Source organism: Mercenaria mercenaria, chromosome 1, assembly GCF_021730395.1.
Source record: "Mercenaria mercenaria strain notata chromosome 1, MADL_Memer_1, whole genome shotgun sequence".
Classification (NCBI taxonomy): Eukaryota; Metazoa; Mollusca; class Bivalvia; order Venerida; family Veneridae; genus Mercenaria; species Mercenaria mercenaria.
In genome coordinates this window covers 17,236,038-17,253,880 of record NC_069361.1, presented here as the reverse complement: position 1 = coordinate 17,253,880, position 17,843 = coordinate 17,236,038, and the positions used below count along the sequence as shown (strand labels likewise).

General features: G+C 33.0%; 1 protein-coding gene across 8 annotated transcripts in view; it reads right to left on the bottom strand.

Moving 5' to 3' along the window:
* The window catches only part of LOC123544879 (kinesin-like protein KIF26B), a 245,457-nt gene that overhangs the window by 92,552 nt on the left and 135,062 nt on the right, over positions 1-17,843 (bottom strand). For all 8 annotated transcript variants that reach the window (XM_045330972.2, XM_053540938.1, XM_053540943.1 and 5 more), the window contains one exon: positions 13,360-13,480. In XM_045330972.2, coding sequence (XP_045186907.2) covers positions 13,360-13,480 — 121 coding nt within the window. The remainder of the gene's footprint in view (positions 1-13,359; positions 13,481-17,843) is intronic.

The following is a 17,843-nucleotide window of genomic DNA, read 5'->3' as shown; positions in this document are numbered from 1 at the left end:
AAGATATTTTGCAAGTTTGTATCAAATCAAACCATAGATAAAGTCTCATATGCTGCAAAAGCCAAAATAGCAAATTCTGGCCCTTTAAGGGACCATAACTCTGGAACCCATGATGGGATCTGGCCAGTTTTCAAAGGGAACCGAGTTATTATGCCAATACAAATTGTGTGCAAGTTAAAATCAATTGCAAAATGTGGTCTCTAGCATGTTCACAAGAGATTGTAGACGGACGACGGACGGACAGATGGACGACGGACGAAACAATCACAAAAGATTGCCTTTTTTAATTTTACTATGTAACAGGTCAGCTAAAATTTAAGTGACATTCCCAGCTTAATCTGACCTTGTAACACAAATAATCACAATTAAAAAGACTGTTAGTTGGTCTCTGCTGCTGGATGATCTTGAATCATTTGCCACTCATTGCTGTCACAGTCCAGAGCAAGACATTTCTTCTTGGTCAGCTGTTGGTGTTTCTAACCTGTTGCCTGCAATTGTGCCTAAAATAAATCCATGGGCTTCCCTTCTTTTAAGCTGGAAAAGCTGTCACATGACCTAAGCTTTAAACCCTGCCAAAACAAAAAGGCAAACTGCACCATTAACTGACAATTCATGTTACAATGTCATGGAAAACGTAACAAAGAAATATAAAATCTAACAGCAGTTTGTGCTGTTGTTTTGCTCAACTTCACAAATGAAAATGACTATTATAGACAGTAATTAGTTAACAAAAAAATTACTTTAAAGCAGTCAATCATATGCAAATATTTTATTACAGTCAAATCATTCTGAAAAATACAACCACAACATTAACTCCATAAATCATATCCCTGCACTGAAGGACAAAAGAAGTCATATCAAATATTACATTGTTACTTTTTTAACACTTTTGAACTCATTCACGTTCAGTTATTAGTACCGATATGACATAAAAATCTGACATTTATGGGCCATGTCCTCAGCTTACAATTTTAATAATTTTGAGAAATGCCTTTATAGAATTATCGATAACACTTTCACCAGAGAGCAAGATGGGACCTCACAAGCCCTGGAGCCTTAAAATGGTTATGAAAAAATACTTAGAAAGGATAATCGTGGTAAAATAACAGCTGTTGGCGCCCAGCATTGTTGTTTTTCATTTGTGGTAACATGGTAAATCACAAAAATATCAATAAAATATTCGTTCAACAGACCTTTTTATTTATCAATAAAAATTTTCAGTTTTTTTTTTAACTACTGTTTTCTCCTTTTCAAGATGTTTTATTTCATTTGATTGTTGCTAGGGCATGGTAATGGTTTAACTTCGAATTTACGATATCAGTGCTAATATTTAACCAGCATGCTAAACTCTGCCATAAATATTGATCACAACTGCTGGCAGCCTAAAACCTTATTTAAGGACCAACTTGACTTTCCAAGAACTGCTAAATATAGCCTAAATTTTATTTTATTCATGTTTTTTTTTTTTTTAGTTGTCAAGTAGATAAAGATTTTCTATTTTTAGTAACAGCAACCCAAGTCATTACCTACTGAGCACAATATGCAAGTAACCAACGGTATTCCCATTATAGGCTTCCCTTACGAAAATGAAATATGGAAACAAGCTGGCATTAAGCTGCAAGGTAACTGTCAATGATCTGGTAACAGTCTGTCAAAAAAAAGGGTAACTGGAAATAATCTGACTCCTACAGGGGAACAAACTTCCAAGAAAAAAAGTCTATCTGAAAATAACATGGACACTATTTCCATATTATTTCCAGTTTCTGGGAATAACCTGCAAACTATATGGCAATAAACTGGCTCATAACAATCAGCATGTAAACACACTGACAATATTGTCAGTTTGTTTCCAGTGTCTGGAAGAAATCTGGCAGGAAAATGGCAAGGAACTGGAAATAAAAAACATAATTTCTATAATCAGATTGATATGGCAACACACTGGAATTGTAAACAAGAGCTGTTGGAGGACAGCAATGCCTCAACAGACTTGTCAATTGAATGAAGACAAAAGTTGGAAAAGGGGAATAATCTTGTAAAACTGCAAAACAGGATTATGGAACCTGCACAGTGCATATCAGCTTATGGCAGTGGACAAGTGTGTGAAGTTTCAATCCATTTCCATTAGTGAGTACTGAGATACCAGCTTACATACAAAAACTTAAGCAAAAAATGCTATGTGGAAAAAGGGGCATAATTTTGAAAAATAAAAAGTTATGGGACCTGCTTAGTGCATGTCAGATCATGACACTGAACAAGCGTGTAATTAGTTTTAATCCATTCCCATAAGTGAGTACTGAGATACTAGCTTACATACAAAACGTTAACCTTCTAAGTCGAAAAAAGGCCAAAATTTTCTAAAAAAAACAACATACGGGCATGTCCAATAACTCGGCTATTCGGCTATTCTTTGAATAGTCGAGATAGAAATTACATAAGTGACAATATTGTATGGATTTTCTGTCTGTCTGACAGTACAGTGGATATAGATTTACTCTGAGGGCAGATTCTGGCAATGCACTGGCTACACACTGGCAATTTACCCATCTTAGCAATTTTCACAGGAAAACAAATATTACAAGACACCTTATCAAAATGGCCGAGTTTTGCATTTTTCCCTCCAAAATTATTTTCAGTTTTCAATAGCTTTCCAGCATTGATGGGCACATTGTAAAGGTACTTTTTCATCATTTTACAGTTGTTTATTTTCATTGTAACACAGATTCTGTCCACAACAAGTATTTGTGCTAAACAGATACAGAAAATTTAAAAGTCATGTATTTTCGCTACCCTGTAAAATTAAACTTGCAAATTTACCATAATCTCCTTTGGTTTCAATATTATATTATTGATAATTGAAATATTGCAAATCTTAATTGGTATTAAAATTTAGTCACAAGCAAATGAAGGATTTAAGTCACATTAAAATTCATATTAAACATTAATAAAGATAAATAGAAAAAAATATATACTGACACTAAACTGGAAACAAACTTCCCATACACTGACAATGCTATGACAATACAATGGTAATAAAGACAATTTTCCTAGGGGGAAATAAATAAGATTAGTAACACTGAGTAAGCAAGCGATATATTGGGATACTAGTCCATCTTTAGCTCAGTAGGTAGAGCGTCGATCTACGGATCATGGGGTCGCGAGTTCGATCTTCGGACGGGGCCTATGTTCTCCGTGATTATTTGATAAACGACATTGTGTTTGAAATCATTAGTCCTCCACCCCTGATTCATGTGGGGAAGTTGGCAGTTACTTGTGGGGAACAGGTTTGTACTGGTACAGAATCCAGGAACACTGGTTAGGTTAACTGCCCCCTGTTACATTACTGAAATACTGTTGAAAAACAACGTTAAACCCAAAATAAACAAACAAAACTAGTCCATCTGCCACACTAATGTTTAAGTGCTCATAACTTTGTACTGCATGAAGGAATTTAGTTAAAACTTTAAATAATGATTCCAGTTTGCTAAAGTGTTTCTCTTGTCCATGTAAGAGAGCCTGGCATGTTGTGACTGACTTTACACTGACAATACAATGACAACACACTGGCAATATGCCAGTGTGTTGTCAGAAAAATATTTCCAGTTGACTGGCTGTGCACTGACAATACAAGGACAACAGACTGGAAAGTCCAAAAAGCCGCTTGTTGTCAGTTGTGTATCCAGTGTGTTGCCAGATTGACTCTGCATACCAGTTTGTTGCAAGTTTGTTGTCAGTGTTTTATTTCCAGATACCTCTATATAATTTAGCTCCTTTAAATAATTTTATATGAAAAATCAATGAAATTTTGTTAAAGTGTCATTACAAACATCACTGACAACAAACTGTATATAAACTGACAGCAGACTTGAAGTTAAATTGTACAGCTGGTTTTCAGATCTGGAAATTAGCTGACAAGTACATGGACACATGATGGTTATTCAGTGGCAACACACTGGGTCAGTTTATTGTCAGCTCTGGTAATAGGCTGGCAAGTAACTGGATTTTAGAGTATTATTCACTGGAAACACACTGGACATAAACTGACCATACACTGACAATAGGGAAGGTTTTTCGTAAGGGATTCTTCAGAAAAAGTTTCATTTCAATATAATCAATATGACCTATCTAAAGTTACTGAGTTGGCGCAGTTTTCCCCCCTCCTAAAACCACAGTTTCAGTTTTGAATTTTTTATTTTTCTATTTTTGGTAATAATGATCTAAACAAATACCACTCAAACCCCATATGTAACAATATCCTTCGACTTATTACAAAGTACCCATAAGCAAAGCATCATTTCAATATATCAATTTTAAAGGGAAAGGCAATATTGTTTTGAAGTTATCTGCTGGATTTCTTTAATCATTCAAAGATTTAGTGAAAGAATTTTTAAAATTGACTTATAAATGAGAAAGTTATGAGCATTTAAATATTTGATCAAAGTGGTGGCCATTTTGTTTCCATGGCAACAGAAAACAAAATGGCGGATTTATCAAATTTCTAGACACATATTTGAACTGTAACTTACTTATTTCTGTAAAATAATTTTTCTATTTTTTCTGGCTATAATGAAAGAAATCACCATGTTTTACATCTTACACTCAAGAAACATAATTATAAAATTAACCTATTTTTTAAAAGAAAGAAATAAAGAATTCAGCAGTGTGTAAATGACATCATAAACGCACAAAATGGTTGCCTCCATGATCAGCAATTTTCTCAAATTTCAAACTGCCATATTGTTTTTAATAGTGGTCTAATTTTAAAAGTTCTTTCAGCTTTATGAAAGGTTTGAGGATGGCTTTCATATGAAAGTAACTTATTGTCAGGCTTTGCTTGTCCTTTAATATCTATAACTATGGATTCTAGCTGACATTAATATAACAATAAAATGACAAGGAATTGAAGACCTATATGCTTCTCTTCATTATCATCCGCCTGCAAGATATTTTTAGAATGACGTCACAGAAAGTCGTTCAATAAAGTAGAACTGGTTATTAAATATAGAAACAAGTCTGTCAATTTAAGATTGTATCACGTAGCCATGGAGATTTTTTTCTTATATTAAAGACTAATAAAAGAATAAATCATTGTGAATCATAAGGAGATATCATCTTCCAATTAAAAACTGCCATAAATTTTGTGGTTATATTCTTCATCATTACCTGTTTTTCATTCATTGATACAAAATAAATATAAGACAGTGACTACCGCTTTAATCGCATGTGTCAGTGATAAAATCTAACTATCTGAGAGATAAGCAAATGATCAGTTTTACTATCTGACAAAAATGACACATCTGAAATAAATCTTAAAAAGCAGAAACAAAATGAATCTATAAAATATACTAATAATAATATATTTTGAAAACCAATAATTCTTTCAACTGTTAAGTTTTTTCAACAATATTCATTCCTGGTCATGATTTTCCCAAATCTTGAATAACCAGATTCTGTTTTTAGCTCACAGTCACTGACCTTTTTCTTTAAAAAGATTGTATATAATTTTTGTACAGTCTGAAGAAGGCTCTGTAGAAGCCGAAACATCAGTTTTTAATACAATTTAATATGCTTTGGTTGTGTGGTTTAACAATACTTTAGTGTTTTTATATAAAAGAACAATGTATTCACTTGAACAATGACTATTACTATTCCATCTACTGTATAACACCTCTGTTAACACTACCTCTGGTCAGCAAAGGTCTAAGAACTTTTAGATCAGTTCACAGTAATAGATATAAGACCTTTCATGAACAATAATCTTTGTGTAAAAGCCAAAATAAAGTCCTCCTTACCAAGAATGCATACTAATTTCAACTCCTTCATAAGTGGCAGCTGCCTTTATGTTACAAAATGGTGTACATATTTTTTTAAATTTAACTTTTAAATATTTTCTATAGTGTCATTTCATTTTTTTTTGCTAAGTGACTGTCCATATTTATAATCACTACCCACACCCCATACTGAAGACAAGATGACGGGATAAAATGTCATGATAAAATGTTGCGGACACTCTCTAATGGCACCAGTCTATCTCACCATTACTCAGGTAAAATTTGATTCAACTTTGCAACAAATGACATTATCTTGTGGCAAATCTAAACTTTTTCATCATAAAATCTAATAGGGTGAAAGCCTACACCTTATCGTATCCATCATGTTAACAAACTTTTACTTCATAATTATGTATGAGCCCGAAATTTCCTTCTCGAAAACCTATAATTTGTCAAGTATTTATCAATTTTCCACTCGTGTTTGACCGACAAGCTCAATTTGAAACCAAGGTATTGCTATTTTAATGCATAAAAAATTACAGGTACAGTAATAAAAGTAGTGCAGAGCCCTTTTACATAAAGTAGTTCTTTATATTTAGTAAGAAACTTAAACTTAAGACTCTACTGAAAAACCAAATCTGCTGAAACTTTGCTATAATTACGAATTTCATATACATGTAATCTTTCATATACGAATTTCTGGAAGAAAAAACTTAACTACAGTGTTCCATATACTCTGGTTGGCACTTTGAAGGTCATTCCTGTTCAAGCGGACAATAATTTTTTAATGATTCTTTTCTAATGCATTGCTGGTTCATGCCTTTTTTACTGTTGTTTTTGCTGTTACTATAATATCTATCACTGAAGACCACAATGGACTTAACCCTTACCCTGCTAAATTTCTATAATGAACTTGTCCATTTTTCAATTTGGATTGTGAGTACCATCAACTATTAAAAGGGGTGCTTACCAAAAGGATACTGACTGAATGGCGGACAGTGCAGATCTTGATCAAACTCACACCACAGATGTACAGGCTGATCATGATCTAAACTGGTCACAAAGGCAGTATCGGTCATGCCCGGCATGATACTAAGGCTCAATGGCCAACAGTTTTGTCATGAGAGATATTTTTCCTTAATGTCTGGAATTATAAGTCAAGAAAGAAAAGAAACCTGTATTTTCAGTATTTCTTTTTTCCTTTTTAATCAGCACAAAAATGAAATACTTTGAGCCAGTCTCCATAGAATCAATCAAACATTGCCCAGAAGAAATGGAACAAGCCATGCAGAAAAGATGGAACTGTCAAAACTTAGATTCTCTCATCAACTATTTACCAGAAACTTCACAAGTCTACAAGATTAAACAACAAAAAAGTTGGCTTCCTTCATATTACATAACATTTCTAGCTGGCAGTTGATGAAAATTCTTTAAATGAAATTCAAAGAACCTCCTCACTGAAATTTTTTTAAACTGTTTCATTCCATTAATATTTAATGCTCTCAGCCTATTCTGTTGAGGCTATCAATCAAGATCCACCACCCAAAGTCCTCCTTGACAAGCTAGGTTGGTGGTTCTATCATAGTGCCCATCTGTGATAAAATAATGAGATCCTCTGTAATCCATTTATCAATCAGTGGAGACCCTATGAAGTATTAGAAGTTCTATAAGTCATGTTTATCAATCAGTACAGACCCCTTAAGTCCCAGACTCTCTGTAATACATGTTTATCAATCAGTACACCCCCCTCAAGTCCCAGATGTTTATCAATCAGTACAGATCCCTCAAGTCTCAGAAGTTCCATAACTCATGTTTATCAATCAGTACAGACCCCTTAAGTCCCAGATCTCTATAACTCATGTTTATCAATCAGAACAGATCCCTTCAAGTCCCACATCTTCTATAACTCATGGTTATTAATCAGTACAGACAACTCAAGTCCAAGATCCTCTATAACTCATGATAATCAATCAGTACAGACCTCAAGTCTTAGATCCACTATAATCCATGTTTATCAGTTAGTACAGACCTCAAGTCCTAGCTCCACTATAAATAAGTCCCAGATTCTCTATAATCCATGTTTATCAGTCAGTACAGACCTCAAATCCTAGATCCTCTATAATCCATGTTTATCAACCAGTACAGACCTCAAGTCCTATATCCTCTATAATCCATGTTTATCAATCAGTACAGACCCGGTGAAAGTACCAGATCCCCTATAACTCATGTTTATCAATCAGTACATACCCCCTCAAGTACCAGATCCTATGTTTATCAATCAGTGCAGACCCCCTTAAGTCCCAGATCTTCTATGTTTATCAATCAGTATAAATCTCATTATCCCTGTTAATCAGTCAGTGAAGAATTGTTTATCCTTAAATTAAACTTTCACAGTACCATTTTCCAATTGCCACTAAATTGACAGAGAAATTCCCCCAGGGGCGAAAATATAACATGATGACAAGAAGTGAACTGTTACCTGAAGATTTATTACAGTTCATTTATATTAGCATTTTATAACAATCATCACTACATGTTAGTATGTAAATTGCTTTGTAATAATATCATACACTTACAACAAACATTTTTACAGTCATTTAAAATTCATTTTTATTCAATTCCTATAATGGCTGTTTAGATAGAAAAATACATTATGTAACAGAATTAAGTTAAGCGATTTTTCAAAAAAAACAACAAAAACAAAATCTAAACATAATATTTTGTTAAAAGACTTCAAAGAAACTTTATGTATTTTTATGTTTCTTCCAACCTTTTTTATATTTCAATAGAAAATGCATTAAATAGACACTAATCAAACATCAGACGAGATTCATCCCATTTGCTTTTTAAATTGCAGCCTTTCTACAATAAACGGCATATAAAGTTCCAAACTTTAATCGAATCTAAATAAAAACACCTGCCTAACGAAAGTGCTTACCTTTAATTTATTAATTGCTTTCTTTGTCTAAACTCCAATATTACAACACTTTTAATCCACTCCAGGGAGTTTCGAATTCATTGTAAATTCCATCCTCGATATAAAAAGTAAAATCCCATCTCATCCGAACATTTTGTTACTTGAACAATCATCTAATGCACTTATTGTGTTAAAGTGAAACTAAACATTTTAGCGCATAAAGAGAAAAAAATGAAAATAAATTCATCACCTTAAATTTCAATTTTGCTTTGCCTCCGCCATGCAAAATAAATCTATTGAAAGCATTAAATTTCCATTTGTGACGAAAGTTTGCCACAATTAGAATAAAATATCCTTACAGGCAACAATTTGACCCTATATCACCCTACGTTCACTACATCTCCCCGATTAAACTAATACCGTTTTACCTGTACGATAAAGCAATACAAAACTATCAAAGTATTTCTTTTTGTCAACATCGAGGTTTAACAAACCATTATAAGACCCTCCCATTGACAGGAAGACATTGTCAATGAAAATCGCGAAACTTCATACGATAGACAAGACACCAACAATGATAACTCAGATATTGAATCTAGCGGCAATTTCGAAGATGTTTTTGTTGACAATGGAGTGGCACGGTTCGTGAAGTGTGTCGTTTCTACGATCATGTTAAATGACAGGTATGCGGCGCAAGGCAACCAACGTATGCCATTATACCTCCTTATACATTATCTGCTGCATTGAAGATGAAAACTTGTCATTAAAATATTCTGCTTAACATGTATTTCTATAGTAACGAAATATTAATTACATTACAATATGAAAGAAGCTAAATGAAATTTTATAAAATGATTATCTTGGGATATTTTCCAAAGTAAAAAGGATAATCAATTTTTCTTCAGCAGAACTTAAGTCATTATTATTATTATTAATAATTCCAAATATATCATATATATCGATACATAATGGACTGAAAATATATTTATATTTTTATAATATATATTACCATGAATTTTATATTTTTCTTGTAACAATTAATAAGATAACAATTGTTGCTGCTTTTTTGTTTGTTTGTTTGTTTTTTTTTTTCAAATTATATTAATGTTAGTCATGTTGTTACCATCATGTTACCATTCAAAATTTTTTTTTGCATTTATCTTAATTTTATGAGAACTACTTTTAATAGTAAACTTCCTATGTACTCAATAACCCAAATATTTATGACCATTTTGTGTCAGCAACTTTACCGATCTCAATTTCGGAAATAAAAAATGCTTTATCCCATACTTTATATGTAAAAACATGTTTATGACTTTTCTTTTTTTCTTTCTGTTTGCGAGAAATAAATGTAACTACACCTGTATCATCCAGCAGAATGTCTTCCATGGTCAGCTTCAGTATCGATTCAAGATACACTCGAAACGCTATTTGATATACCGCGGTATGATATGAAGCAGCGTTCAAAGTAAGTCTAATGCATTACGGGTGGGTGGGGTATTGCGGCATATACGGCCAACCCGCGTTATAAATTTAACCCCTCTAGATCCGCGGGTCTTGAACCTTGGACCCCAACGACAGCGTTATAAAGGGGTCCCAATGTACCTGACATTTTATCTTATTAAATTCTGACTTAAAAACGAATTAAAGGTCATAATTATGAAGACTTATATATTCAGTTTTCAGTTTCAGTGTTGGAGGAAGGCCCGCCATTATTTATATGCCACAGGAAAACAGAACCCCACAAGCATATATGGAATGTCCAAGACTTCTACATACAAAACACATTTTTGAACCCTGAAGTGAGGGGGCAAGTAATTTAAAGCCAGCAATAAAATTAGAGAGCATACAACACATTGAAAAATTAATGCTCTAACACTAACTGAAATTTTACAAGTTTCTGTTCTGCAAATTTTGAAAAGTCCACTTTCGACTTTCTGTGCAAATAATTATACATTACACGTTTGTGACAATCAGCTGAAGCATGCATGTGAGCTTAGACTTCAACAAGCTAAAGTACACTCATTTCAATTTTTTGAATATTCAAAATTCAGAAAATCAGAACTTCATATTGACAGAGTAATCAGATGGAAGAATGTGTTTATTTACACTGAGGTTAATTTCAGCCTGGATAAACCAAACTTGGTAACATACTGAATTCCAGGTGGTCTATATTTATACATCATTGGACAAAAAAGTACTGATGAACTTAAAAAATTCTGGTTGAATTCCTTGTAGCAATATACACTATATTTTTGTACTCAAAATCCAGAAAATTCTTTGGTACAGAATGTCATTATAACATTTTTATATTTTGTACTCTTATGATGAAATCTGTAATAATAAAACATGTGTGCTATATTTCAATATTGTCATATTTCCGAAAGTAATTCTTCACATTTGATTAAAAATAAACTTCGGCTGATTTTTTTTTTGGAATAAATTAATGTACCAAGTACACAATAAATTTCACAGGTTGCCTAGACCTTCTTCCAATATGGTCTTAGAAAGGATCAACTGAAAATATTTATACTTTTATTCGGGATTAAATCCTGACCTTAGTAACTAAAGGCAAGGTCGCGATCTGAGGTACTGACCAATACATAAACTGCAACTTTCATAATCTGCAAATATTTGACAAATTTTTGTCGGTTACACCAAGTAAACACAAAATTCTTTCATTTACTATACAAACAAATTTTAAGTCGCTATCAGACATGTGAACAAACTTGTCTGATGAATTTCTTATTTCGGATATCAGATATTTAACCAGCTGATGCCAAAATATTATTTTTGCTTCCATCTGTCTTTATAATTTTTTTTTTTTTCAGGAGAAATACTGACAGATACTGTCTGGTCTTTAACTGTCAAATCATTTCAACCTGGTAATTTTTTTTCTTGTTCTGTCTTCTTTTCTCTCCAAAATCATAAAACGAAAATGCTCAACGACAGAATTAAAACTGTTTTAATTTTTGTATTATTTTTTACAATTTTTGATTTTTGTAATTTTTACCGCTTTTTTCATGACAAGCTGTAAAACATCTTGATAAAGAGAGCATAATAAAAAAAAAAATACATCAGAATAAATAATTATACTCCTTAGAGAATCGGTTCCGAGATGTAATTAAATTGACCAATCATCGGAGCATAAAGGGCTTACAATCATAAAAGTTATCGACAAAAATCTGATTGCTTGTTTGGTCAGAAACTGATACTTGCTTTTGTTATTTTAGATGCGCTGTCGAGAGCTTAAATTAGCGGCGATTCTTATCTAAATGGACAGGTTAGTGACAACATGGGCAGGACAACTGACATCGTCACATGGGCTACAATTGTTCCTGTTTTCACAGACTACAAAGGGCATGTGCAAAGATCATTACTAAATTGCTACATACGCCCAGTAAGCCACTAGTGCTTGTTATAATGTAGAAACCATATCAACCGAACCAAACTCTGTGCAACCCGCCACCAGCATCTGACGAACAGTCCAACACAAAGGACAATTTTTGGACACACAATTGTCATGAAAATGAAGATAAACACAAAGGAGTTTTTAATGGAATATTGAGTAGAAATAGAGCACTTAACGGGAAATGAATGTTGTTTTTGAGTCAATTTTTTATTTGTAGAAATAATGACTTGGGAATAATGCTAATTAAATTTCTGGACAAAACTGATTTATTGTAGAATCTCAATGGAAATGGAATAAATTACGGTTACATAAGGACCTTGAAGTTACTTCATTGATATTTTGTTGGTTTTCTAAAATACTGAAAATTCTTATATAAAAACATGTATTAATACTAAAAAGAGCTATCCAGTTATCGAACTGCAACCAAATGGTATACCGACCGACCGACCAACACAACGTAAACTATACCAGTATATCCCACTTCCTTCAAGGGGGCATTATTAAAACATGCAAGTTGTTCAATTTACTAGAAATTTCTAATTTTACCACAAGAGGACTGTATTAGTAACCCTATTACACTTCAGTGACCTGCCTAATTTCTCTACAGGCAAAATATCAAATTAGGCTTCTCATCCATCAAACCCCATTTAACGAAACCAAAGACGTCAAAATCTACTTGTTAGTGCAACAAAAATGAATACCAGAGAGCTATTTTCTGTCGACAGAACTATTTTTATATCGTTAATGTTACATAATATTACTTCTCAATGACCAGCTAAGTGGAAGAACAATAAATTGTATTATAGTTTATATTACTCATTTTAAGTATGACAAATGTTCCTAAATTTTGGCTAAATTTCGTACATACAGTTATAATGTTTTCAAGATATCATGGACATCGATTGTATTGAAAAGTGCTTTTTTTTCTTAGAAAAGAACAAAAAATGTAAAAATAAACTTTTCAATTTACATAAAGATTTCAATTTACCTAAAGATTTAATAACCATTGACACTACTCAACAACTAAAAGATAAAATATCAGAAGTTATCGTTGTTGTGTTTGCTGCTATCCTACCACCTGATTTTCCTATTTCTGTGATCTGTGAGCTTTTCCCATACACCTGTGGATTCCAAATTAGGTAAGGTGTGCATACATTGAGTATGCTAAAAGCAGAAGATAATATATTTTAAAGACTTTTTGGTTCTTTAAGCGTGCACCACTACCTCAAGTTGTGGTACATAAAAGGTTTGAATGACTATACCTGTCTTTTCTGTGTTCCCCGTGACCGGACATTCTGTTCTAGATAAGCTTGTGCTTGAGCTGCTATTGGTGCCGACTTGGACAGATAGTTACCAGTACCAGGAATTTTTGAACTGCGATACCTGAAACATAAGCAAGAGTTTTATAAGGACTACAATCATTTTTTACTGTGGTGCTCAGTCATTGGGATATCAGAAAGGCTGCACCTCAAAAGATATAATAATATAAAACATATATACAGGTACACATAATGTGGGTCTAAAAAAATGTTCATTTTATCATACAGATTACCTCTCTTTACAGATTACTTCCCATTACAGATTACTTCCCTTTAGCATTAGTGCATCAGATTCGCTCCCTTTAGCATCAGAGAGGTTAGATTTCGAGGAGTACTCTAACATCAAGAGTTGCTGTTGTTGTTTTTTTTGCTATCTAAAATTCTCAATAAAATCTGACAAAAGATCCTTTGGAAGCAAGACTTTTTACCATTGTTCAGTTTTACTTCTGAAGTTAGTTTTAAAGCATGCAGGTGAAGATAATTAGAAATTTTACAAGAAAATGGTGACAAATGATTGTCCCCATGTAAGTAATGCACAGTCATTTTCTTTTATAACAATGACAAACAAAAAAAGTGTGCTAAATGGCCAGTTTTAGCCAGCACTTCGTAAAAAGAAAATAAAATTTACAGCCTTTTCAGTAATTGTCACAATAAAATTATCAAATAGGTGAAGTACAAAAAACTGAATTTTCTGAGATCAATTTGGGTGAGACAAAAAAGTGACAATCATGGAGTAAAGGTGCCGAACTTCTAACCTAAACTAACTTAAACGTCAGCCTTGAGGGGCGTAAACACTGTGTCTGTCTCTTGTCTCAAGATTTTAATGTCTCTTTACTATGTAAGTAACTGATGCAGAAAATACTACTGCAATGAAGGATGATAGGCATGGTTCATTAAATAATAGTCTCCGCAGATAGAGGTACTTTAAGTATATTACCGATATAGCGACCTTCAAAATATTATGATATAAAAAGCTGATAACTATATTAGTAAAAAGTTTGTGTTATATCCCCTTTAGATGATGATTATTACTTTCATTGCCAAAAGCAAAATGAAATATGTTAACGACCTATTAAAACGTAATACTATATGTTCTTGTTAAATGGGACAGTGAACCGCATGCACACCACAGTGTTTATATAAGAAGTGATATATTGTCTTTTTTCCAAGTGATGCACAGTCAAGTTACAATTGTCTATCCTGAGAGTGATACCACAGTCAAGTTACATATGTGCCTATCCTCAGAGTGATATATCTGTGGTTAACCTAAAAATGATATCACAGTCATATTAGATCTGTGTTTATCCCCGGAGTGATATCCCAGTCATATCACATCTGTGTCTATCCTTAAAGTAATATCAAAGTCTTATCTGTACCCATTCTCAGAGAGATATCCCAGTCACACAACAGCTGTGCCTATCCTCAGAGGGATATCAGTCATATAACATCTGTGCCTATCCTCAAAGGGATATCAGTTACATAACAATTGTGCCTATCCTCAGAGGGATATCAGTTATATAGTATGTGTGCCTATCCTCAGAGGGATATCAGTTATATAACATCTATGCCTATCCTCAGAGGGATATCAAACATATAACATCTGTGCCTATCCTCAAAGTGATATCAAACATATAACATCTGTGTCTATCCTTAGAGAAGTCTTATCTGTACCTATTTCCAGAGAAATATCCCAGTCACATTACATCTGTACCTATCCTCAGAGTGACCAATCAAATAACATCTGAGTCTACCCTTATAGAGCAATATCAAATTATCATCTGTACATATCCTCAGACTGATATCACAGTCATATTTCATCTGTACCTATCCCCAGAGTGACATCAGTCATATAATGTCTGTGTCTATCCTTAGAGTAAAATCAAAGATTTATTTGTACCTATCCTCAGAGTGATATCACAGTCATATAACTTCTGTACCTATCCTCAGAGTGATATCACAGTCATATTTCATCTGTACCTATCCTCAGAGTGATTTCAGTCATATAATGTCTGTGTCTATCCTTAGAGTAAAATCAAAGATTTATTTGTACCTATCCTCAGAGTGATATCACAGTCATACAACTTCTGTACCTATCCTCAGAGTGATATCACAGTCATATAACTTATGTACCTATCCTCAGTGTGATATCACAGTCATATAACTTCTGTACCTATCCTCAGAGTGATATCAGTCATATACTATCTGCACCTATCCTTATCAGCCATATACCATCTGTACATATTCTCAGAGTAATATCACAGTCACATACCATCTGTTTCTATCCTCAGAGTGATATCACAAACATATACCATCTGTACCTATAATCAGAGTGATATCAGCCATATACCATCTGTACCTATCCTCAGTGTGATGTCACAGTCAAATACCATCTGTTTCTATCCTCAGAGTGATATCACAGACATATACCTCAGAATGATATCAGCCAAAGAACACTGTAACCTACCCTCAGAGTGATATCAGCCATATAACATCTGTTTATTATATTCTATAATCAAATTAGATATTCCTCTATTTTAGTGAACATGATGGCCAACACTTTGCAGACATATCATAAATCTTTATAGTTTTTATTGTTTTCCATGCCTGTAATCAGATCTGCATTTAGATTTAATCATACATTATGCAATAATAAAACTTTTTCATAGGAATAAAATAAAATGAAACATTTGAAACTGATGCATCTCTCAGAGAGCTCATTGTATGTTAAAACCTAGGCCCACTCTTCATTTCACACAAAACTTAATAACAGGGGCCTAATGGCACTTAAAAATCAGAATGTTCAAAACTAAAGTAGCATTTACTTTTTTAAGTTTTGCTACATTTTATGAAATTATTTCTCATATTCTGCAATAATATTACCATATCCTAGAGCAATATTTCTCATAAACTTTATGTCTCAGATGGTTTATTGAGCAATTCCTTGCGATAAATTAGCATGTGTCATGTTTAATGATGAAATAAAACTAAATTTAAATTTAGAAAATCCAATATATTTAACCAGAAAAAATTGTGAAACCAGAACAACTCACAGTCTGAGAAAAAAATGTCACTTTTTTCTGCAATTCTTGCTGTGGTTTTTAAACAATAATTGCTGAGAATATTTAAAGGCTCTGAATCGCTTTTGGTAAAAAGTGCTGCATACATAGGATATGCAAATGAGATATGCAAATGAATTTCTATACAAAAACATGATATTAACTGCCATTCATACCTCTTTTGCAACTTATTTTTGCTTTCCATATTTGAACTGATTTGAATGTAAGACCAGTAAATCAGGCAGAAACATAAAACTTCCAATTACGTCCCTTTTATAGATATCAATTTTGTACTAATTGCCAGTAATGGCCATTTATATGGGTTCACAAATATCAGCTGCAGTAAAATTACATTAAATTTCAATGTTCTTACTGTGGAAATGTTTTCCCAACTTCAAGCTCATGTAACTATAACCAGAAAATGGCAATTAGTCCATAAGGCTTAAAACAATGCCAAAACTGTGTGAATTCTCTGGCCCCTCCACTGTTAATTTCTCCATGTAAATCTACCCCTGCAAAATGCAGTTCTTGAAATCATGAACTCTTCAAACCATTAAAGAACTGTTCATGAACTAACCTTCAACAGTTCTTGATTTGTGTTCATGAATTTTTGGACATGAACAGTTCATGAACTACTAAAGAATCACACAGTTCTTGAATTGTCCATGATAAAAGGTAAAAGGAACAATCATGGACATTTCATGAATCATGAACATATCATGAACTTCAGAAGAATCACACAGAGTTCTTGAATTGTCCATGATATAAGGTTAAAGGAACAATCATGGACAATTTATGAATCATTGAACATATCATGAACTTCAGAAGAAACATAGAAACTTGAAATTTTATTATTCATAAAGGGTTCTTCAAAAGACACGAACTGTTCCTGTACATTTTATGATGCTATTTTCTTAAATCTTTCATGCACTACTCATGACAGGTAGTTCATGAACTAATGAAGAATCATGTTCATGAATGGTTCACTGCTAGTTCGTGAAGATAAAATGGCACAATAAAAACATATAGCAAGAAGTTCATGAACTGTTCACGTTCAACAAAATATCAAGAACTATTCATCAAGTGAATAGTTCATGAACTGTTCATGTACATTAGTTCTTGAAGTCATCTTTCACTTTTCATGCACTGTTCATGAACATGGTATTTAAGAATGTTTCAAGAATTTGTGCCATTTTATCTTCACGAACAATTCATGAAGTGTTCATGAACTCTGTTCAAGAAATATATATGCACTATTCATGAACAGTAACGTTCCATTTTGCAGGGGTAGCCATGCCACATATATAAAATTTTGATGCAATATTCCACCAAATAATAAACAACAGCTTTATTTTTCTTGGGTATCATGCT